Source organism: Pseudophryne corroboree, chromosome 3 (genome assembly GCF_028390025.1).
Source record: "Pseudophryne corroboree isolate aPseCor3 chromosome 3, aPseCor3.hap2, whole genome shotgun sequence".
In the NCBI taxonomy this organism is placed as follows: domain Eukaryota; kingdom Metazoa; phylum Chordata; class Amphibia; order Anura; family Myobatrachidae; genus Pseudophryne; species Pseudophryne corroboree.
This window is the reverse complement of record NC_086446.1, coordinates 304,459,033-304,483,040: the sequence shown is the minus strand read 5'-3', so window position 1 is coordinate 304,483,040 and position 24,008 is coordinate 304,459,033. Positions and strand designations below refer to the sequence as shown.

Genomic DNA, 24,008 nt, shown 5'->3' with positions numbered 1-24,008 from the left:
TGTTGATTTGATTCCTCTTTTGTTCTTTAACTTTGCATTTTGGTAATTGATAAAAATGTATTTATTTTCAAAAGCATTCTTACTTTGCAGCATTTTTTCTCACACCTGCCGAGAACTTTTGCACAGTACTGTATAGAGCATGGAAAAAAAAAAAAAAAAAAAAGAGTGGAGTGGACTAGATGAGATGTTGCCCAAATCAATCAGTAGCATTTATCAACAAGTATGATAGGTAGGAGTTGTTTTGTGATACGTAGAAGTTGGTAGTGATAGGTAGAAGTTTTGTTTGCTATTGGCAACTTCTCCACTCTATTCACTGCTTGATACATCAAACCCAAAGTTAGATATTAATACTTTCCAGAGAAGGGAAAAATCACAGCAAGGAGAACATTTAGTATATATGTAATTTAAAGATTTTATTCACAAACAGGCTGGATGCAACAATAATCAAGATTTCCTCCATTCCTGGAAATAAAATTTCCTGCTTTTGCCATAGATGTATTCTATTGGGTTACAGGCTAACAGTCTATTAACCAATCATATTCAGCTCAAGTATTATGTAGAACTAGTATATGGGACTTAACAGAATTATTTATTATTTTATTTCATACATTGTGCAAATGTATCATCTTTTATTACTATAGCACCAACACATTCCATACCTTACTATATGTTTAATAGGACATATACAGGCTTCCTTAATAGTAGAATGCAAAAAGAAGAAATAGGTCATATCCCAGAACAACTGTTGCAAGCATTTGTTTACCTCAATGCATTCTGAACCAGACTGGCAGCTATGGTATACAGTAAATGTATTGTTATTGTAGCTTTGTTGTGAAATAAATCTGTTAACATCTTGTACTAAATAATCCCCTCATGTGGCTGTCAGTTAAAGCAGCTAAGTGAGTGCTGATCCAGATTGTGCAGTATGGGTTTACAGAAGTGGAGATGTTGCCCACAGCAACCAATTAGATTCTGGCAATTATCTTCTAAAACATAGGTCTGCAAACTCGGTCCTCAGTACCCCACACAGTGCATGTTTTGCAGGTAACCCAGCAGGTGCACAGGTGTATCATTTACTCACAGACATTTTAAAAGGTCCACAGGTGGAGTTAATTATTTCACTTGTGATTCTGTGAGGAGACCTGCAAAACATGCACTGTGTGGGGTAATGAGGACCGAGTTTGCAGATCTATGTTCTAGAAGGTGCTAGATAAATAATAAGTAGTATCACAATGGTTGCTACGGGCAAACTCTCCACATTTGAAGACCCGCACTTCAGTAAATATACCGCTGGGTGATGGGATATGGCAGCGTTTCCCAAACATTCTTGAATCACAGCACCCTAGAGCATCAGTATTTCTTTCACAGAACTCCTAGGATGAAAGTTGGAAAAAAAATGTAAGTAAGTAAATTGTGCCTACCTGTCATCCTTCAGGTCAGTTATGTCGATGTCTACAGTTGAGCTTCCGATTGCCCACATGTTTTACGATTGGCCACTAGCACTGGTTTTGCCTATCAATGACCATAAATAATTTGATTTGGTCCCAGACCACCAACCCTAGTCACCCCTGCAAAGAGCTTTGCAGCACCCCAGGGTGCCAAGGCACACAGTTTGGGAACAAAGGGGATATGGTTTACATTTATTTTTTTTGTTACAAGCTACAAATCGACCTACAATCACCACCACCACTATTAACATAACCAAGACACAGCTTTGACCCACTGAGCTTAATTTTGTATACAAAATATTAAAAGTAATGCAACAATGTTAAAGGCAAACTTTTTACACATTATATAGCCCATAGTGATCTCACTGGAATTCATCTACACAGTTAACAAAATAGAAAATATAGTGCCAAAACTTCAGCCATGTAGCGACACATAAGAGCGTGTCATTACACCCAGAATTCCTTGGTGCAGAGACTGTTGTGAGGCTACAGATTAAGGCATTCCTACTGTAGATAGTGGAGTCCCCGGTATGTAAACACAACCAGCTAAAAAGCAAGTTTAGAAACCAGGATTGACAAAATGCTTATTCAGGTTTTCGTTTTTTTCATTCCACTTTTATATGTTACATGGCAGTCAGGAGGGAAAAGTTCCAGCAGTTCCTGTAAACCACCCCCTGTAGCGCAGAAAGCGATACCTGTTCATTGTAAGTGAATTATAACATCCTGGAAGGCATTCAGCATTTCTGGACACTCTTACCTCCGTGGTAAACTTTGATTTTGCGTTAAATAGAGACCACATAGGTGGAGCCAGAGCATTATTCTCAGAGATGTGTAATGTTACAGTTATAAAAACAAAAAAATACAATGCACAACAGTTAACTGTAGCAATCAGCAATATAATTGTTGCAGTCACATCCTCCCTCAAGGGGGAAAGGTTATTTTTTCCATTGAAGAATCACAATAAAAAATAAAAAAAAATAATAAGATAGTCCTAAATGTTTGGCAGTGCCTTTATTTGCTCTTCTTTTTCTTCTTTGTTTTTGAGGGTCTTCGAGAGCCTGCTGAATAAATAGTAGGAGCATGAGAGAATGTTTCTGAGCCTCTGTCGCACAGCTAAGTTGGTACAGGTAACATTTATTTACATAAGAGGTAACGGTAGCTGGTAGAACGCTACAACGGTAAGAACAGTTGTTGCTATATATGACAGAATGTAGCATACACTATGGGTTACATGTAATGAAAGCAGTTTTTGGCTAAAAAGGAAAGTAAAACACTGCTATACATCTGGTGTCAAGAACAGTTAAAAATTCTTCTTCATTACATTTACCCTTATATGAGGAGTCCTAAAGTCCTGTACAATAAGGGGTATAGCACATTGAAGGAACACTGATCTGGGAACCTATACCAAAAAGATTGGTTGATACTGGTTCCAGCACCAGCTCACACTTGCATAAGCACCCAATATATCCGATGACATTTTCATGCTTCCGTATAATGTGATGGGGGGACAGAATAACTAAAGTTGGGTGCACACTGTATGGAGTGTAGACATACTGCACATACTGAGCAAGAGCAATGAGTAATTGAATACGATCAACCAACATAATACATTGGGCAGGTGTATTAAGCCTGAAGCAGTGATAAGTGCAAGGTGATAACGCACCAGCCAGTCAGCTCCTAACTGTCAATTTACATATTGGAGCCGATTGGTGCGTTATCACCTTGCACTTATCACTGCTTCAGGCTTAATAAATCTGCCCCATTGTGCTGTTGTACGGCCGCCTAAGCAGTGAGTATATATTGTTACAATGTATCAACAGACCCAGATTAAGTCTTGGAGGGGGACCTAATCAACTTAAGATGGGGAGGCCTGGGGGAAAGGGAGTGTATATTAGAATGTGCATACCTCCCAACATGACCCATTCCAGGAGGGACAAAAAGGAGAGTTATGGTAGACTTACCATTGTTAACTCTCTTTCTGCGAGGTACATTGGGTTCCACAGGGAAACATTGGGGTGCAGAGTGGATCTTGATCCAGAGGCACCAACAGGCTAAAGCTTTAGGCTGTCCCAGGATGCATTAGGGCCTCCTCTATAACCCCACCTCCAGGCACTGTGAGCTCAGTTTCGTTAACCAGTCCAATACAGGAGCAGGTAAGAGAGAAGGCAGATGTTAGTCACACAAAACCACATTCTCACGACAGGAGAAGGGACCAGCGGCTAATGCCATGCAAACCCGTAAAAGCTAGGTGCGTCAGGGTGGGCGCCCTGTGGAACCCAATGTACCTCACAGAAAGAGGAGTTAACAATGGTAAGGCTACCATAACTCATTTTCTGCAGCAAGTTACACTGGTTTACACAGGGAAACATCAGGGATGTCCTAAAGCAGTTCCTCAAGGGAGGGGACACGCCTTAGCGGATATGAGAACCTGGCGTTCAAAGGAAGCATCCTGGGAGGCGAAAGTATCAAAGGCATAGAACTTAATGAACGTGTTCTCTGAGGACCACATAGCCGCCTTGCACAATTGTTCTGTGGACGCGCCATGGCGGGCCACCAAAGAAGGTCCAACAGACCGAGTAGAATGGGCTTTAATAGCAGCAAGAGCTGGGAGACCAGCCTGCAATCACCATTCTAATCCATCTGGCCAAGGTTTGCTTATTTGCAGGACAGCCACGTTTGTGAAAACCAAACAAGACAAAAAGGGAGTCTGACCTCCTGATAGAAGCAGTCGTCTCCACATATACACGAAGAGACCGTAACACATCCAAAGACTGCGCTTTGGAGGACAAATCAGAAGAGATAAAAGGCTGGAACCGCAATCTCTTGGTTAGGGTGAAAAGATGACACCACCTTAGGTAAATAACCTGGGCGAGTTCTAAGAACTGCCCAGTCACAATGAAATATTAGAAAGGGTGGACGACAGGACAATGCGCGTAAGCCCGACACCCTTCTAGCAATGGCCAGTAAAAACAAGACCTTTGCTGTGAGACATTTAAGGCCCACCGTCTCAAGAGGTTCAAATGGAGACTCCTGCAGGGCATTCAGGACAACAGCCAGATCCCATGGAGCCACAGGAGGGACATAGGGAGGCTGAATCCGTAAGACACCCCGAGTGAATGTATGAAGGTCAGGTAGAGACGCAATTTTTCTCTGAATCCATACCGACAAGGCAGATATGGGAACCTTGAGGGAGGCCAGACGAAGGCCTAAGTCCAGGCCTCTTTGCAGAAAAGCCAGAATTCTGGAAGTTCTGAATCTGTATGCATCATAATTCTTATCAGCACACACTAGGTGAAGTAAGAATTCCAGACCCTGTAATAAATCCGAGCTGAAGCCGGTTTACGTGCTTTTAACATAGTTTGGATAACCACCTCAGAGAATCCTTTGACTCTCAGGAGTGATGCTTCAAGAGCCACGCCGTCAAAGCCAGCCTGGTCAGGTCCGGATAAAGACAAGGGCCCTGTATGAGGTGGTCTGGGCATTGAGGAAGTAGAAGAGGACGCTCTGGCGATAAACCCTGCAGATCTGAGAACCAATGCCGTCTGGGCCACGCTGGAGTGACTAGAAGTAGAAATCCTTCTTGTTTAAACTTCCGCAGGACCCTGGGCAGGAGCGACACTGGAGGGAACACGTAGAGCAGCCGAAAGTTCCATGGAACTGCCAGTGCGTCCACGAACGCTGCTTGAGGATCCCTGGTCCTTGATCCAAAGACTGGAACCTTGTGATTGTGTCAAGACGCCATCAGGTCTACATCGGGTAGGCCCTACTTGTTCACTAGGAGTTGAAAGACTTCCTGATGAAGACTCCACTCTCCGGAGTGCACGTCCTGGCGACTGAGGAAGTCCGCTTCCCAGTTTAGGACGCCCGGAATGAACACTGCTGATATTGCTGGCAGATGGCGCTCCGCCCAACGAAGGATTTTTGGCACTTCCATCATAGCCCTTAATGGTTTATGTATGCCACCGTAGTGGCATTGTCTGACCGTACTTGAACTGTCCTGTTCTGTACCAGAGGCAGGGCGAGAGTCAATGCATTGAACATCGCCCACAACTCCAGAATGTTTATTGGGAGCACCTCCTTGGTCCAGCGACCCTGAAAAGAGTGTTGCTCTAACACTGCACCCCATCCCCTCAGACTGGCTTCCGTTGTCAGCAGGACCAAGTCAGGGTTCCAGAAGGGATGGCCCCTGCTCAATTGCTGGTCCTGTAGCCACCAGGTCAGTGACAGGCGAACCTCCGGAGTCAAAGTGATCATGTGACATCTGATCCGATGAGGTAGGCCGTCCCACTTGGAAAGGATTAACCTCTGCAGAGGGCGAGAATGAAATTGAGCGTACTCTACCATGTCGAATGCCGACACCATCAGGCCAAGTACTTGCATCGCCGAGTGTATCGACACTCTGGGGTGACAAAGGAAGCATCTTATTCTGTCTTGAAGTCTCAAGACTTTCTCTGGAGACAGAAACAGTCATTGACTGAGTGTCCAGGAGTGCCCCCAGGTGCACCATGCTCTGAGCTGGGACCAGCGAAGATTTCTTCCAATTGATGAGCCACCCGTGAGCTTGTAGGAAGCTTACCGTCAGTTGCAGATGACTGCGGAGGCCATCGTGGGAGTTTGCCAGAATCAGCAAGTCGTCCAGATACGGCAGGATCCTGACTCCCTGGCGACGGAGATGGGCCGTCATTACGGCCATGACCTTGGTGAAGATCCGAGGAGCCATAGCCAGTCCAAATGGTAGAGCCTGGAAATGATAGTGGAGTTTGCCAATAGCAAACAGCAGCTACTGCTGATGCGACATGGCAATAGGTATATGCAGGTATGCATCCTGTATATCCAGGGATACCCTATAGCCTCCGGGTTCCATAGCCAGTACAATTGTGCGCAGTGTTTCCATACGGAACTTGGGAGACACTCACAAACTTGTTCAGTGATTTGAGGTTGAGTATAGGCCAGAAAGACCCATTGGGTTTCGGAACTAGAAACAAGTTAGAGTAGTAACCTCTGCCTCTCTGGGCCAGAGGAACCGGCACTACCACTCCGGTTTTCGGGAGGGAACCCACAACCTTTTGTAGAGCTTGCGCCTTTAACAGATCAGAAGGGATAACCAAGGTGCAAAACTGGCGAGGGGGGCGTCTCTTGAAGGAGACTGCGTAACCGTGAAAGACAACTTCCTGCACCCATGCGTCTGAAGTGGTCTTTAACCAGACCTGGGTGAACTGCAGAAGTCAGCCTCCCACCCTTGGATCCCCCAGGGGAAGGCCGTCCTGTCATGCGGCAGGCTCGTCTTGCTTAGAAGCAGGCTGACGGCCGCCCAGGCTTAGTGGTTTTGGGAGGACGAGATTGTCTCAGTTATACCTGACTTTTCGTTCCTTTCGGCCTCAAGGGAAAGCAAAAAGTGGTACCTTTAGCCTTCTGTGCAGAAGGATTAGTATTTGGGAGAAAGGCAGTCTTAGCAGCCGCCAATTCAGACACAATTTTATTTAGGTCCTCCCCTTTAAGGGGAGTACCTCAAAGGACTTTTTGGAGTCTAGGTCCACCGTCCTCAACTACAGAATACGGAGAGCCATGATAGACGTAGTTGACGCCTTGGCTGCCAACACACCCGCCTCAGAGGACACCTCCTGAATGTGATAGGTGGCGGTGGTTGTAATATGAGAGGTATTGTCTGGCATGGTCAGATATATCATCGGGCAGCTCTTCCTCCAATGCATGAAGCCATGCTTCAATTCCTTTTGCAGCCCAAGGAGCCGCAATAGTGGGTCTATGTACAGAACCTGTAAGGGAGTAAATAGACTTCAGGCATCCCTCCACGCGCTTATCTGTCGGCTCATTCAGTGAAGTGACAGTGGTGACAGGCAGAGTGGATGACACCACTAGGCGGGTGACATGAGAATCCACCGGCGGTGAATTTTCCCACTTGTTACATAACTCTGCAGGGAGAGGATATTGAGCCAAGGCCCGTTTAAACAAGAGGGAATATCTTCCCTGGATTAGACCAGGGCTCCTGCCTGATGTCCACCAAATGTTCAGAATGGAGTAATAGATTTTTAACCACCTTCTGCCGTTAACCATATCAGTTTTCTTAGCCACAGTAGTGGAATCCTCATCATCAGTGATTTGTAGTATTTGCTTAATAACAATCACAGGGACACCAAATTGCAATAGAGAATCTTCCTCAGAAACACCTGATTCAGTGTCTGACAAGACAGTATGCTCCCCCTCCTCTTCAGATTAAACATCTGAGAGATACGTGGATTGTGAGGAGGAAGCAGCCTGCTTAGATGACCCAGAGACACGAGAGTGACCTGGAGTAGATTTTTGTCTGACCAAGGAATGATTTAATTGCTGCAACTGGTTAGACAAATTTTCCGCCCAAGACGGATTAACCATAAGGACAATTTGTGTCTGTAATGGCACAGGTGGTCCCATAGGGGACGTAAGGCGTTCCACCAGAGTACCCAGTAGGTTTGTGAACACAGCCCGGGTGGCTCCTGGTTACAGGAGCTGCGGACTGACTGGGAGATGTATGACACATAGTACACAGATCATCATACACAGCTTCCCACTCTGGTAAATCTTTGGTGCATGCTTTGCATGATGCAGGAGCGTCCACAGACTTACTGCCCTTCTTGTTCGACATTGTACACAAATGCAACAACAGAGCGACATAGTACAATAAAGCCAGACAGAGTACATTACCTACGATTAAATCCGTTAGTATGTGACTGAATACACAGTACACAACACCTGTGAATAAATCCGGTATTATGTGACTGAGTATACAATAGAATACATGTAATAGGTAAATACTGTGACGCACCATATATATATACGACCTTGACGCACCTAGTCCCCTAGGGTACAGAATATAGTGATAGATATATCTGGGAAACACTGAAAAGTGAAATCACACAGCAGATACAGGCACACACAGGCAATGCAGATTATTAGGACAATAAAACTGCAGATTATATTATTATATATATCTATATCCATATTTCTAGATATCTATCTATCTATCTATCTGTACATATCAGAATACTTGTACAATATATCCAGTAATAGGTACACTTTTTCTTAACTAACGCTGTCTGTATGTAGAATACTCAAGTGTTTGTAAAGTCACATCGCTGTATACAGGCGCCTTTACAAGGGAGACCTTGCCCTGCCGTCCCAGAGACTAGTCGCAACTATGCTTATAAGATGGCACCCAGAGTCTCAGTCAGGGAGTGAGGGAGAGTGTAAGGCAGCTCCAGGGCGGGAAAATCTGCAGTAGATGTTGCCCTGGGCCGGTGGGAGGTCAAGCGCCAGCTCCCCTATGCTGGACTTCCACCCCAGGTACTAGCGAGCCTTATTAAATGGGACGTTAGTACACCCGACCTGTGCTCCATTGCCCTGGTGGTCTAGCGGGGTCCCTGCTTGGTGACAGTGTCCACGCTAGCGCCGCGACCTGTCTCCCTAGGTCACAGACGGAACACGATTTAATAGCGGGTCCCGCCTGGGGGACCCTCTTACCTCCTCCCCATAGCAACCACGCACACCAGGAGAGCGACTGCGACCGTGTGACTAAAGCCAGAGTGTGTCTACCACAAGTAACCAGGAACAGGCTGCAGGAATATGCAACGCCGCTTGGGAGGTGATGGAGCTGCAATGCTGAAGTGTCACCATGACATACAGTGCTGACAGCCCAGTTTTGAAGAAATTTTCTGTCAAAAAAAGCTTTTTCAGGGCTGCCCAGTGCAGCCCACCTGTTAAGTGATCTGCTGCTGCAGACACCAACTGAAACTGAGCTGAAACTGTGCCTGGAGGCCGGGTTATAGAGGAGGACCCAATGCATCCTGGGACAGCCTAAAGCTTTAGCCTGTTGGTGCCTCTGGCTCAAGATCCACTATACACCCCAATGTTTTCCTGTGGAAACCAATGTAACCTGCTGCAGAAATGCACTTTACCTGGACTTCAAACTTAATATATGACTGGCGTCACCTGTGTTGAACTATTTTATTGATAAGAAAGGTATTTCAACACAGGTGATTGCAACCATAAATTAAGGAGGGAAGTCCAGGTAAAGAGCATTTTACCAACTGTTGGGTAGTATGAATTGTGTATATTACATTTAAACTAACGGCATATATTAGATTTAAACTAATAGTTGGGTACGGTTTTATAGTTCCACCTAATTGAGACACAACTATTTTATAAAGTTATCTTGTAGTGGGACAAAGAAAACTTAAAAATTCTAAAATACACATAGAAAACTAGCAGCAGCAGCCTCTGTACTACTTACTTATGGCCAGGACTCAGGAGGACTCTGTGGGGTAAATTTACAAAGAAGGGAGTTCTATTTAAGATGGGATGTCGGCCATAGCAACCAATCATATTCTACTTCTCATTTATCTAGCACCTTCTAGAAGATATTGCCTGGAATCTTATTAATTGTTATGGACAACATCCCATCTTAAATAGAACTCCCATCTTAGTAAATTTACCCCAGTGTGTCTATCTTTATAGACCGGAATGCTCACATAAGATAACAGATTACACAGGACCCAAACACCCAGGCGGGATGGAGAAGCTGGGATTCATTGGTCACTTACAGCTATCTCCCCTCATATAATTCCTTTGGTCAGGATGGAAGCTCTGTCGGTAGCTCATGAAACTCAATACTCCTGTGTCTCTGCCTGCATTGCATACTGTCCTGCCTGCATGCTTGTTGCCTGGTTTTGCTGCTACACAAAAGGAAGAGCTAGTGATGTCAGATGGAGCCCCTGACAGGGGGGGCCAAGGGTACAGTATCCCCTGCGCACATCCATTCCTTAATCTGGCTACACATCAGCCTGTTGCAAAATTGCAGGATCGATCTTGTATGCACCCATCTTTAGTTGCACAAAACTAAAAAAATAAAATAAAAAAATCATAAGGGTTATTCGGGTTTGTTAGCAAACCAAAAAAAGTTAGCAATTGGGCAAAACCATGTTACACTGCAGGTGGGGCAGATGTAACATGTGCAGAGAGATTTAGATGAGTTATATTGTTTCTGTGCAATGTAAATACTGACAGCTTAATTTCTACACTGCAATTTAGATATCCAATTGAACACACCCCACCCAAATCTAACGCTCTCCACACGTTACATCTGCCCCACCTGCAGTGCAACATGATTTTGCCCAATTGCTAACAAACCTGAATAAGGCCCATAGTGCACGTCAGGCCATCCTGTGGCTGTCCAACTGTTGTGAAACTACACGTCCCAGCATCCCCTTCCACAGTTTCCTAATATCAAAACTGTGGCAAGGAATACTGGGACTTGAAAACTACAGGTTGGCCAGGCCTGTCATAGTGCAACAATACTTTGAACCTAAAGTGGTTTCTCTATTACCCTAAATCAGGGATGGGGAACCTTCGGCCCTCCAGCTGTTGTTGAACTACACATACCAGCATGCCTTGCTACAGTTTTGCTATTTGGCCATGCTAAAACTGTTGCAGGGCATGCTGGGATGTGTAGTTCAACAACAGCTGGAGGGCCGTAGGTTCCCCATCCCCGACCTAAATCATTGATTTGCTGTAAGCATAATGGTCATTAGTTTAAAATATATGTTACTGGTACACATCTTCTCTGTGGCAATTCAAAGAGCTAGGTTAGGTTCAATGTAGATTGTTAAGCAAGATAACATGAATTTATATTCCTCCTGAGAAACTTTGTGAATGAAGCATAAAAGTCATACAAAAAGTATAACTTACCCCAACGTAACTGTGTCAGCCACTCTCCCAGGCAATAGAAAGGAACCATAATTAGGAAAGAAACCGCAAAAAACACCGACATACCCACAGCATCCAGAGTCTCTAGAATTGGATACACCCAAATGCCTGATGCATGATGTACCCAGAGGATCCTGCCAAAGACAAATCAGTAGTTATTACTGCATTGCTGTTCAAAAGTAGAAGCTGCTTACTGGCCAAACTTAACATGGTTTAATGTTTGCTTGAGTTTAAATGCACGGTGCCCCTCATGAAGTGGCTCAGTGATGCCTAACTCCTAGTAACACTGCTGTCTCATGAACACTGGATCAGCTTGCAAATGACTGAAGCCTTATTTAGGTCACTGGTCCCTAATGAATTGGCATGCTGTTTTGTTGTGAGCATTGGTTCAGTTGAGAAAACAGCTGCAAGTACCATGTGACTAAAGATGTGTCTATTCCCAAAGAGTATTGTAACACATTATTCAAAAGTGCAAAGAAAAAATATATACAGATGTAATCACGTTCATCGTGGCTACATCTGCGCCTAGCCGCACCCAGTCGATTGCAGGGCGCATTCGCATCTGGGACGCGCGCACCTCATTCACATGAATGGGAGCGTCTTTGTGTGCTGCCTCAGCGCCAGATCGCCTAGCCGCGTCAGCAGTGCACAACTGCATTGTAGTCACAGTGGATGACCTTGGCTACATCTGCATATTACACATACACAAACACACTCGCGCAACAAAACCGAGACACCCGTCTCATAATGTATAGGTCCTCATTTTGATAGTATTACACCATTACAGTGCCACTGCCACTGGACATGCTAGGTTCATTGCTATGTGGGGTTTTCTCCACATGCATAATTGTCCATTTACCTGAAACAGTTCAATTCGTCGGACCAGGCTACACGTTTCCAGTCTTCTTGCATCTAGTAGCGGAGTTCATAAACCAAAGTAATGCAAAATCCCTGTGTTGTAGGATCAGCAATGGGACCCAAGTGGTCCTTTCCTGATGTTGTGCAATCACGGTACACATTTGAAAATTGCTGTATGTGAAACTCCAAATTTCATGTTGATAAAGGAGTAGACCCAACTCTCTGGTACCTACTACCAAGCCTAGTTCATAGCCTCTTACACTGTGGTATTCGGTCATCGTCACAACAAATTAAACAACAACATATTGCACAGATATTGCAGAAGATACCATTTAATGCACAGATGTGTCTCGGTTTTTTTGGCACAGGTGTGTGTGTGTGTGTGTGTGTGTGTGTGTGTGTGTGTGTGTGTGTGTGATATTATACCATGCACAATATAGTGTCGTAGTCTGGGTGTTTCCCTCTGAACCTGAGAGGAGAGTACATTTAACTGCAATTTAATGGAGTCTGAGGCATATAGACTGATCAGCCATGGCATTAAAACCACAATGCCTAATATTGTGTAGGTCCCCATCAGGCTGCCAATATAGCTCTAACCCATCAAGGCATGGACTCCAAAAGACCTTTGAAGGTGTCCTGAGGTATATGGCACTAAGACGTTAGCAGCAGATCCTTTAATTCCTGTAAGTTGCAAGGTGGGGCCTCCATGGAATTTGGAAGCCAAAGTCAACACCGTAAACTCTTAGTCATTATTCTGGTGAAGGAGACCACTGCCATCACAGAATTCAGGCCCTCATTCCGAGTTGATCGCTAGCTGCCATTGTTCGCTGCGTAGCGATCATTTAAAAAAAAAATGGCAAAACGACGCATGCGTACGAGCCGCAATGCGCACATGTGGCGTACGGGTACAAAGAGCATCGTTGTTTTGCACTGCGTCTAGTGACGATTCCATTCGCACAGCCGATCGCAAGGAGATTACCAGGAAGTGGGAGTTTATGGGTGTCAACTGACCGTTTTCTGGGAGTGTTTGGAAAAACGCAGGTGTGTCCATGCGTTTGCAGGGTGGGTATCCGACGTCAATTCCGGGACCTTCGTCGCAGCAATCATCGCTCAGAATAAGTAACTACAGGGCTGGTCTTGCTCTGCACAAAATGTTTTTTTACCACTCGGCTGCACAGGCGTTCGCACTCTTGCACAGTGAAAATACACTACCCTGTGGGCGGCGACTATGCGTTTGCACGGCTGCTAAAACTAGCTAGCAAGCGATCAACTCGGAATGAGGGCCATAGAGAGAGTGTTATCCGTGGATGACGAGATTATATATTATACACAAACAAACACACAGATGGTATAATCAAAGTGACTGAGGTAGTAATTAAGAATCCTGTGCCTAAGAATGGATATCTTTAAAACCTGGGCTATTGAGGCGCCTTGAGGGCTGTGTTTGGGAACTATTGATATATACACATACATACATACATACACACACACACACTCTTTATAACAGTCACTAAAGATTATAGTTTCATTGTTACTTAGAAACATTTTTATAAAATCTACTGTACTTTGAAAACACATTGCAGAAGTATGTTTTGATTTTACTTGCAGCAATTAGTTATTAGCTTTACTTAAATGGGGTCTACAGTATGTAAAAGGATGACCTGGCCGCTTGAACAGAGAAACAAATACCCAAATCTATAACGTACAATTTGCAGATACAGTCAAATTGTGATGAACCACATTTTCAATCAGTCCAGATTGTTAATCAGTAGGTCTACACATCAAAGGGTGATTAGCATTAGTAGTAACTGTGAGTCCACACATCACGCAGTCCAAGTATATTTGTTGGTATCTTTTAAATATAAGTGTGTTTTGAAGCAAAATATTATATTGACAAACATCCATCTTTAAATCGCGCCTCTTGTAATTATTAAGAAAACAAAGAATGTGTGTCATAACAGGAAGCCATCTCACATAACACACACTGTTAATATAGGCAGCTTACCATGACAGATATGCAATGCAGAACAGCATCAGTGTGGCCAGTCCACTTTTCCTGCTAGGATACTGATGTGAGCAAGTCAACAGCTCAATGAGCATCACTAACACTACAAAACTGTGCTGTAAAGAAAAATAAGATTTTACTCACCGGTAAATCTATTTCTCGTAGTCCATAGTGGATGCTGGGGACTCCGTAAGGACCATGGGGAATAGACGGGCTCCGCAGGAGACTGGGCACTCTAAGAAAGATTTAGTACTACTGGTGTGCACTGGCTCCTCCCTCTATGCCCCTCCTCCAGACCTCCGTTAAGGAAACTCTGCCGGAAGAGCTGACATTACAAGGAAAGGATTTTGGAATCCAGGGTAAGACTCATACCAGCCACACCAATCACACCGTATAACTCGTGATAACAAACCCAGTTAACAGTATGAACAACAACAGAGCATCAAACAACAGATGCCAACATAACATAACCCTTTTATTAAGCAATAACTATATACACATATTGCAGAAAGTCCGCACTACGGACTACGAGAAATAGATTTACCGGTAAGTAAAATCTTATTTTCTCTAACGTCCTAGTGGATGCTGGGGACTCCGTAAGGACCATGGGGATTATACCAAAGCTCCCAAACGGGCGGGAGAGTGTGGATGACTCTGCAGCACCGAATGGGCAAACACAAGGTCCTCCTCAGCCAGGGTATCAAACTTATAGAACTTTGCAAAGGTGTTTGAACCCGACCAAGTAGCTGCTCGGCAAAGTTGTAATGCCGAGACCCCTCGGGCAGCCGCCCAAGAAGAGCCCACTTTCCTTGTGGAATGGGCTTTCACTGATTTTGGATGCGGCAAACCAGCCGCAGAATGAGCCTGCTGAATCGTGTTACAGATCCAGCGAGCAATAGTTTGCTTTGAAGCAGGAGCACCCAGCTTGTTGGATGCATACAGGATAAACAGCGAGTCAGTTTTCCTGACTCCAGCCGTCCTGGCTACATAAATCTTCAAAGCCCTAACTACATCAAGCAACTTGGAGTCCTCCAAGTCACGAGTAGCCGCAGGCACCACAATAGGTTGGTTCAAATGAAAAGATGACACCACCTTCGGCAGAAATTGCGGACAAGTCCGTAATTCTGCCCTGTCCATATGGAAAACCAGATAGGGGCTTTTACATGACAAAGCCGCCAATTCAGACACACGCCTAGCCGAAGCTAAGGCCAATAGCATGACCACTTTCCACGTGAGATACTTTAGCTCCACGGTCTTAAGTGGCTCAAACCAGTGAGATTTCAGGAAACTCAACACCACGTTAAGATCCCAAGGTGCCACTGGTGGCACAAAAGGGGGCTGAATATGCAGCACTCCCTTTACAAACGTCTGGACTTCAGGTAGAGAAGCCAGTTCCTTTTGAAAGAAAATGGATAGGGCCGAAATCTGAACCTTTATGGACCCTAATTTTAAGCCCATAGTCACTCCTGACTGTAGGAAGTGCAGGAACCGGCCCAGCTGGAATTCCTCTGTAGGGGCCTTCCTGGACTCACACCAAGCAACATATTTTCGCCATATACGGTGATAATGTTTTGCCGTCACGTCCTTCCTAGCCTTTATCAGCGTAGGAATAACTTAATCCGGAATGCCTTTCTCCACTAGGATCCGGCGTTCAACCGCCATGCCGTCAAACACAGCCGCGGTAAGTCTTGGAACAGACAGGGCCCCTGTTGCAACAGATCCTGTCTGAGAGGCAGAGGCCATGGGTCCTCTGTGAGCATTTCTTGCAGTTCCGGGTACCAAGTCCTTCTTGGCCAATCCGGAACAATGAGTATTGTTCTCACTCCTCTTTTTCTTACGATTCTCAGCACCTTGGGTATGAGAGGAAGAGGAGGAAACACATAGACCGACTGGAACACCCACGGTGTTACTAGTGCGTCCACAACTAGCGCCTGAGGGTCTCTTGACCTGGCGCAATACCTTTGTAGCTTTTTGTTGAGGCGGGATGCCATCATGTCCACCTGTGGCAGTTCCCATCGATTTGTAATCTGTGTGAAGACTTCTTGATGAAGTCCACACTCTCCCGGGTGGAGGTCGTGCCTGCTGAGGAAGTCTGCTTCCCAGTTGTCCACTCCCGGAATGAACACTGCTGACAGTGCTTGCACGCGATTCTCCGCCCAACGAAGAATCCTGGTGGCTTCCGCCATCGCTACCCTGCTTCTTGTGCAGCCCTGGCGGTTTACATGAGCCACTGCGGTGTTGTCTGACTGAATCAGCACCGGTTGGTTGCGAAGCAGAGGCTCCGCTTGACTCAGGGCGTTGTATATGGCCCTTAGTTCCAGGATATTGATGTGCAGGCAAGCCTCCTGACTTGACCACAGCCCTTGGAAGTTTCTTCCCTGAGTGACTGCTCCCCATCCTCGGAGGCTTGCATCCGTGGTCACCAGGACCCAGTCCTGTATGCCGAACCTGCGGCCCTCGAGAAGGTGAGCACTCTGCAGCCACCACAGAAGAGACACCCTGGCCCTGGGGGATAGGGTGATCAGCCGATGCATCTGAAGATGCGATCCGGACCACTTGTCCAACAGATCCCACTGAAAGGTCCTCGCATGGAACCTGCCGAAGGGAATGGCTTCGTATGACGCCACCATCTTTCCCAGGACTCGCGTGCAGTGATGCACAGACACCTGTTTTGGTTTTAAGAGTTCTCTGACCAGAGTCACGAGCTCCTGAGCCTTCTCCCCTGGGAGAAACACCTTTTTCTGGTCCGTGTCCAGAATCATGCCCAGGAAGGGCAGACGAGTCGTAGGGATCAGCTGCGACTTTGGAATATTCAAAATCCAGCCGTGCTGTTGCAACACTTCCTGAGTGTGTGCTACGCTGATCAGCAACTGCTCTCTGGACCTCGCCTTTATGAGGAGATCGTCCAAGTATGGGATAACTGTGACACCCTGCTTTCGAAGGAGCACCATCATTTCCGCCATTACCTTGGTAAATATTCTCGGTGCCGTGGAGAGACCAAACGGCAACGTCTGGAATTGGTAATGACAGTCCTGTACCACAAATCTGAGGTACTCCTGATGAGGTGATAAATGGGGACATGCAGGTAAGCATCCTTTATGTCCAGAGACACCATAAAATCCCCCTCTTCCAGGCTTGCAATGACCGCTCTGAGCGATTCCATCTTGAACTTGATCCTTTTCAGGTAAATGTTCAGGGATTTTAAATTCAATATGGGTCTGACCGAACCGTCTGGTTTCGGAACCACAAACATTGTGGAATAGTAACCCCTTCCCTGTTGAGGGAGGGGAACCTGTACCACCACCTGCTGGAGATATAATTTGTAAATTGCCGCTAACACTACTTCCCTGTCTATGGGGGAAGCAGGCAGGGCTGATTTTAGGTAACGGTGAGGGGGCATCACTTCGAATTCCAGCTTGTATCCCTGAGACACAATCTGTATAGCCCAGGGATCCACCTGTGAGCGAACCCACTGGTGGTTGAATTTTCGGAGACGCGCCCCCACCGCTCCCGGCTCCACCTGTGGAGCCCCAGCGTCATGCGGTGGATTTAGTGGAAGCCGGGGAGGACTTCTGTTCCTGGGAACTAGCTGTATGGTGCAGCTTCTTTCCTCTACCCCTGCCAAGAAAGGACGCACCTCTGACTTTCTTGCCTTTTTGTGATCGAAAGGACTGCATTTGGTAATACTGTGCTTTCTTAGGCTGTGAGGGAATATATGGCAAAAAAATTTGACTTCCCAGCTGTAGCTGTGGAAACTAGGTCCGAGAGACCGTCCCCAAACAATTCCTCACCCTTGTAGGGTAAAACCTCCATGTGCTTTTTAGAGTCGGCATCGCCTGTCCATTGCCGAGTCCACAGGACCCTTCTGGCAGAAATCGACATTGCATTTATTCTAGAGCCCAGTAGGCAAATGTCCCTCTGGGCATCCCTCATATATAGGACAGCGTCTTTTATATGCCCCAGGGCCAGTAAAATAGTATCCTTGTCCAAGGTATCCAGTTCCTCAGACAGTGTATCTGTCCATGCTGCTACAGCACTACACATCCAGGCCGACGCAATTGCCGGCCGCAGTATGGTACCTGAATGTGTATAAACAGACTTCAGGATGCCTTCCTGCTTCCTATCCGCAGGATCCTTTAGGGAGGCCGTATCCTGTGACGGCAGGGCCACCTTCTTAGATAAGCGTGTCAGAGCTTTGTCTACCCTAGGGGAGGATTCCCAGCGCATCCTGTCCGTTGGTGGGAAGGGGTACGCCATAAGTAACCTTTTGGAAATCAGCACTTTCTTATCAGGAGAATCCCAAGCTTTTTCACATAACTCATTTAACTCATGTGAAGGGGGAAAAGTCACCTCTTGCTTTTTCTCCCCAAACATATAAACCCTCTTGTCAGGGACAGGGTTTACCTCTGATATGTGCAATACATCCTTCATAGCTACAATCATGTAGCGGATGGCTTTAGCCATTTTAGGCTGCAATTTTGCATCATCGCCATCGACACTGGAGTCAGAATCCGTGTCGATATCTGTGTCAACAATATGGGATAGTGGGCGCTTCTGAGACCCTGACAGCCTCTGCGTTGTAGGATCAGGCATGGGCTGAGACCCCGACTGTCCCAAGGCTTCAGCTTTATCCAACCTTTTATGCAAGGAGTTTACATTAGCATTTAACACCTTCCACATATCCATCCAATCAGGTGTCGGCGCCGTCGGCGGGGACACCTCATTCATCTGCACCTGCTCTGCCTCCACACAGCCCTCCTCGTCAAACATGTCGACACAAGCGTGCCGACACACCACACACACAGGGAATGCTCTATATGAGGACAGGACCCCCACAAGGCCTTTTGGAGAGACAGAGAGAGAGTATGCCAGCACACACCCCAGCGCTATATGACCCAGGAATCACACAGTAACTTAGTGTTTACCCAGTAGCTGCTGTATATATGATTATTACGCTAAATTTATGTGCCCCCCCTCTCTTTTTACCCTCTTTCTACCGTGAGTCTGCAGGGGAGAGCCTGGGGAGCTTCCTCTCAGCGGAGCTGTGGAGAGAAAATGGCGCTGGTGAGTGCTGAGGAAGAAGCCCCGCCCCCTCAGCCGCGGGCTTCTGTCCCGTGATTTGGTGTAAAAAATGACGGGGGCTCATGCATATATACAGTGCCCAGCTGTATATATGCTGCTTTTGCCAGGAGGTACTTAATTGCTGCCCAGGGCGCCCCCCCCTGGGCCCTGCACCCTACAGTGACCGGAGTGTGTGGGTTAGTGTGGGAGCAATGGCGCACAGCTGCAGTGCTGTGCGCTACCTCATGTGAAGACAGGAGTCTCCTGCCGCCGATTTTGACGTCTTCTTGCTTCATCCGCCGGATTCTGTCTTCTGGCTCTGCGAGGGGGACGGCGGCGCGGCTCCGGGAACGGACGACCAAGGTTAAGTTCCTATGTTCGAACCCTCTGGAGCTAATGGTGTCCAGTAGCCTAAGAAGCGCAACCTAGCCGCAGTTAGTAGGTTTGCTTCTCTCCCCTCAGTCCCACGTAGCAGAGAGTCTGTTGCCAGCAGAAGCTCGCTGAAAATAAAAAAACCTAACTAAAATACTTTCTTAATAGCAAGCTCAGGAGAGCTCACTAAAATGCACCCAGCTCCTTCCGGGCACAGATTCTAACTGAGGTCTGGAGGAGGGGCATAGAGGGAGGAGCCAGTGCACACCAGTAGTACTAATTCTTTCTTAGAGTGCCCAGTCTCCTGCGGAGCCCGTCTATTCCCCATGGTCCTTACGGAGTCCCCAGCATCCACTAGGACGTTAGAGAAAAACACAATAGTGTTAACGCTCCGGAATGAAACAGATATCATTTACCATACTAAAGGGGAGATGTATCAAAGCTTGGCTAACAGAAAGTACTAACAAATCTGCTCCTAACGGTCATGTTACAGACTGTATTAGAGAAATGACAACTGGGGCTGATTGGTTGTGATTTTCTCTCTCTCTGAGCTTTCATGAATCTCCCTTTAACATTCTAAAAAATACATTTACAAAACCACTTAATAAGCACTAAACACAAGCCACAGTATTGACTCATGAATAGTGACAGGGGACAGAGTATGCAGTTGAGAGCAGGTAGATAAGAAACAGGCAAAAAGGCTCCATGCTTGTAAATTTTACATCTGCATAGCATCAAGAGCTTTGTAGAAGACAAGTGGTGGGGCAATAATAATTACTGATCTCCATATAACAAATAAGTCAAATAAATTTTTTTTTAATACATCGCCAAACCTAGCAAAAGAGTGGAGGTTTCCATAGGGGTTATTACTATTCTACTGAATGAAGTGGGATGTTTGTCTAGTATATAAGCTCATACTGTACATGTCCATCTGCACTGGAGAATGCAGTATAGATATGTGCAGGTTAGCAGCAGGTTCAAACTAAAATATCATCCTGCAATAACAGGAAGCGCGGTCAGGTACAGTCAAACCTAATGCAGTATATAATGGGGGTAATTCCAAGTTGATCGCAGCAGGAAATTTTTTAGCAGTTGGGCAAAACCATATGCACTGCAGGGGAGGCAGATATAACATGTGCAGAGAGAGATTTGGGTGGGTTATTTTGTTTCTGTGCAGGGTAAATACTGGCTGCTTTATTTTTACACTGCAATTTAGATTGCTGATCGAACTCACCACACCCAAATTTAACTCTCTCTGCACATGTTATATCTGCCTCCCCTGCAGTGCACATGGTTTTGCCCAACTGCTAAAAAATTTCCTGCTGCTATCAACTTGGAATTACCCCCAATGTCATGAAACATGGACTCAGATAAAAGACTCAGTGGACCATCTAAAATGCCATTATTATTTTTTTTTTTGCGTTTCTGTGTTTATCCTAAGTATGTTAACATTTCTTTACATCTCAAGGAAGTCTGGTCTAACCATTATCTGCTGCCACTGTCAACAAATTATTATTTACTAAAATTACTCCTGAGCGTGCCCCTCACCAGACATAGGTTACAAACACCCTGAGACCTTCTGGCAGTGGGTGGAGTTGAAGCTGTGACTTCATGAGAGGGCCTGGGATTCTGGTTTGGAGCATCAAACTACATATTATCTCACAGTCTGATGTGGGAATTACACCCACTCCTGTTACTAAAGCAACAGCAGAGGCATGTATTTATTGGCAACAACTGAACAGGGCTATTCCTCTCACAAACCCACGTGATAACGTCATCACAGGGTGCATCTCCCCATGGGTGACAGAGACCAGGCTGTGAGATCACTTCCTGCCTCCATCATGCTTCTTCTCACCTCTTCCACTTCTCTAGTCACTAGCAGCTCACTACAGGAGTGAGCGTGGTGACTCTCAATGTGAGAGGACAATACTTTTTTGATCCTACTATGGTCCGTTTCAATTGCTACCTAATGAAACGAGTGGTCAGTGACCAGAATGACAATGGGTTGTAGAGGGCCTCTTCTGCAACCGGAAAACACTAAAATATTGAAATCATTTTAAGTAACAGCTTTGGTGAACTGGGAAAAACCCTTACCATTAAATGATTGAGCCATTGTGGAATGATGCTGTCCAATACCTTTGGGTACACAAGCTCCCGGTCGTAATTATAAATGCTCCAGAACGAGGTAACTACAAACTAGAGAAGAATAAAATATTTTTAAAAGGAAACTCCACATGCAACAAATTCTTTTTACCAGACATACTTATTTAATCTCCTTACACTTATATACATACATATCAGCTGTTTGGAAGCATATGAGTTTGCTTAATAAAACATAAAAGCTACAGGAATAGTGCCTTTAAGTGGCTAAATTATTATGTAAACAGAATACTGACAAATATTCAAAAGACATGGGCAATTTATGAAGATGGGAATATTACCGCACTCATCGGGAATGCCAGAATACAGAAGGTACGGTCCTTCAGCCACGTCAGGAATAAGCAGATTCGGTTCCTACTGGAGAGACACAGCTGAACCAGGTCATATGAAACGCAGAAGCCAAAAAATACAGTCTGAATAACCTGGAAAATACAAGTATACATTGTGACACACTGCCCATGAACCTTCACAGAAAAACATTTACTAAAGGTTAATTTCTCGAGATGAAGATATTTTTTTAATCAGGTATAAACGTTATCTAACCAAGAACAGTGGTGCTACTATAACTGCAAAAAAAAAAAAAATAGCAATCCTACAAAAGTGTATTAACAATTTCTAACCTCGTAAGGAACACCACTGCAGTCTTTATTTGCAGTTATTGGAGGCAGGATGGAATTAAGTCTACATGTCTCAACACTCACAGCAAAGAAATATCACTCACAGAATATCCCACTCATCTCTGACAGGCATTACCTATCCCCATATGGAAGAGACTGTGGGAGCTTGTTTTTGAAAATCCCCTCCCCAGGAGGGTTCCTATTCAAATGAAGGCGAGAAAATGAGATGCAGTGCAGCGTCTTCTCTCTTACGTCCTAGAGGATACTGGGGATCCATTTAGTACCATGGGGTATAGATGGGTCCCACTAGGAGCTATGGCCACTTTAAGAATTTTATCACGTGTGCTGGCTCCTCCCTCTATGCCCCTCCTACCAGACTCAGTTTAGAAAATGTGCCCGGAGGAGCCGGCCACGCTTATGGAAGCTTCTGAAGAGTTTTCTGCATTTATTTTTCAGTTTGTTATTTTCAGGCAGGACTGGATGGCACCATCCAGCTTGCTTTGTGGGACTTAAGGTGGGGGGGGGGGGGGGGGGGGAGAGGGAGAAGAATGGCAATGGCCCAATCTCTTGAAGAGTTAATGGTCCTGTTCCCCGCTGACAGGACACTAACTCCTGAAGGAACTATTCGCAAGCCCCACCACGGCAAGCGTACATTCCAGCAGCACGCCGCCACCCTTAACAGAGCCAGAAGAAAGAAGAGAGGCGAGTACTAAGCCAGTGTCTCAATTAGTGGGTCGCAGGCCATTATGGCGGCATGAGGGTACGGAGATGCACGGCTTCTAACCGGGCCGGACTGCGTCTCCAGACTCAGTACACAGTGCAGATGCACAGCTTCTGAGGGGGCAAACTGAGTCTCAGTACACCGTACACAGAGCATACACAGACTTAAAACGGTTATGACTCACTCCATTTTAAGAACTAAAATGACCACAGCCAGTATAGAAAAAGTGAGAAGACTGCGCGCCATTGAGGGGGCGTAGCTTCACTATGAACAGATCCAGCAGCTCACCAGCGCCATTTTCCCTCTGCAGTGGACACAGATGCTGACTGAGAGGGACGCGCAGCTTCTCTGGAGTGACTCCAGATTACCTCAGCGGTACCAGGGGGTCATAGCAAGTGGGGGGAGCAATTATTAGTGTACTAAATCCTCAATCTGGGTACTTGGTCTGCGACCCAGCTAAGCTTGGCATTAGCAATAAGGACGCGGTGTGCTGGTTACATAATTTCTCTGTGTCTCCCTGGAAGGGCCCTTTGTGGGTTAATTGTGATCTTAACTTTATCCTGTGTGTGTGTGCAGTCACATTACAATACGTCAGGAGTGTGTTTCATGTACGGCAGCGTGTTCCTCTTTCCCAGGGGGCTCACTACATTGTATCTTTCCAGGCTAGCGGGGCAGAGCCAGCATGGCTGGATTCTATTAAAGGAATGATTTCCCATATTTCTACTAAACTGTCCCGCAATGAGAAAGAGACAAGACTTAAAGACAGTCTGTGGATGAGTTTTTGAAAAGAGACTCGGTCCCCAAACCAGCGTCTCGATCCCCTGCCATTTGTCCGCAAAAAACGTACTCTGGCCCATATCCTGCAGTCTGACTCTGATAGGTCAGACATGGAGGAGCGAGAGGTGGACTCAGAGGGGGAGGGGATGCTGCTCTGTCACTGGAGATAGCTTCTATAAAAGCCTCTATCAGAGACGTTCTGCAAATTCCTGATAAGGTGCAAGAGTGTGAGG

General features: G+C 45.8%; 1 protein-coding gene across 2 annotated transcripts in view; it reads right to left on the bottom strand.

Moving 5' to 3' along the window:
- Positions 1 to 387: 387 nt before the first annotated feature.
- Positions 388 to 24,008, bottom strand: part of LOC135055377 (androgen-induced gene 1 protein-like) — a 44,136-nt gene continuing 20,515 nt past the window's right edge. The window contains exons 2-6 of one of the 2 annotated variants that reach the window (XM_063959379.1): positions 21,942 to 22,082; positions 21,595 to 21,696; positions 14,068 to 14,183; positions 11,187 to 11,338; positions 388 to 2,506 (exon numbers count right to left, since the gene is read on the bottom strand). In XM_063959379.1, the coding sequence (XP_063815449.1) occupies positions 2,460 to 2,506; positions 11,187 to 11,338; positions 14,068 to 14,183; positions 21,595 to 21,696; positions 21,942 to 22,082 (558 nt within the window). In that variant the 3' untranslated portion in view covers positions 388 to 2,459. Of the gene's footprint in view, positions 2,510 to 11,186; positions 11,339 to 14,067; positions 14,184 to 21,594; positions 21,697 to 21,941; positions 22,083 to 24,008 lie in introns of both variants that reach the window. The other variant, XM_063959378.1, reaches the window with a different exon arrangement.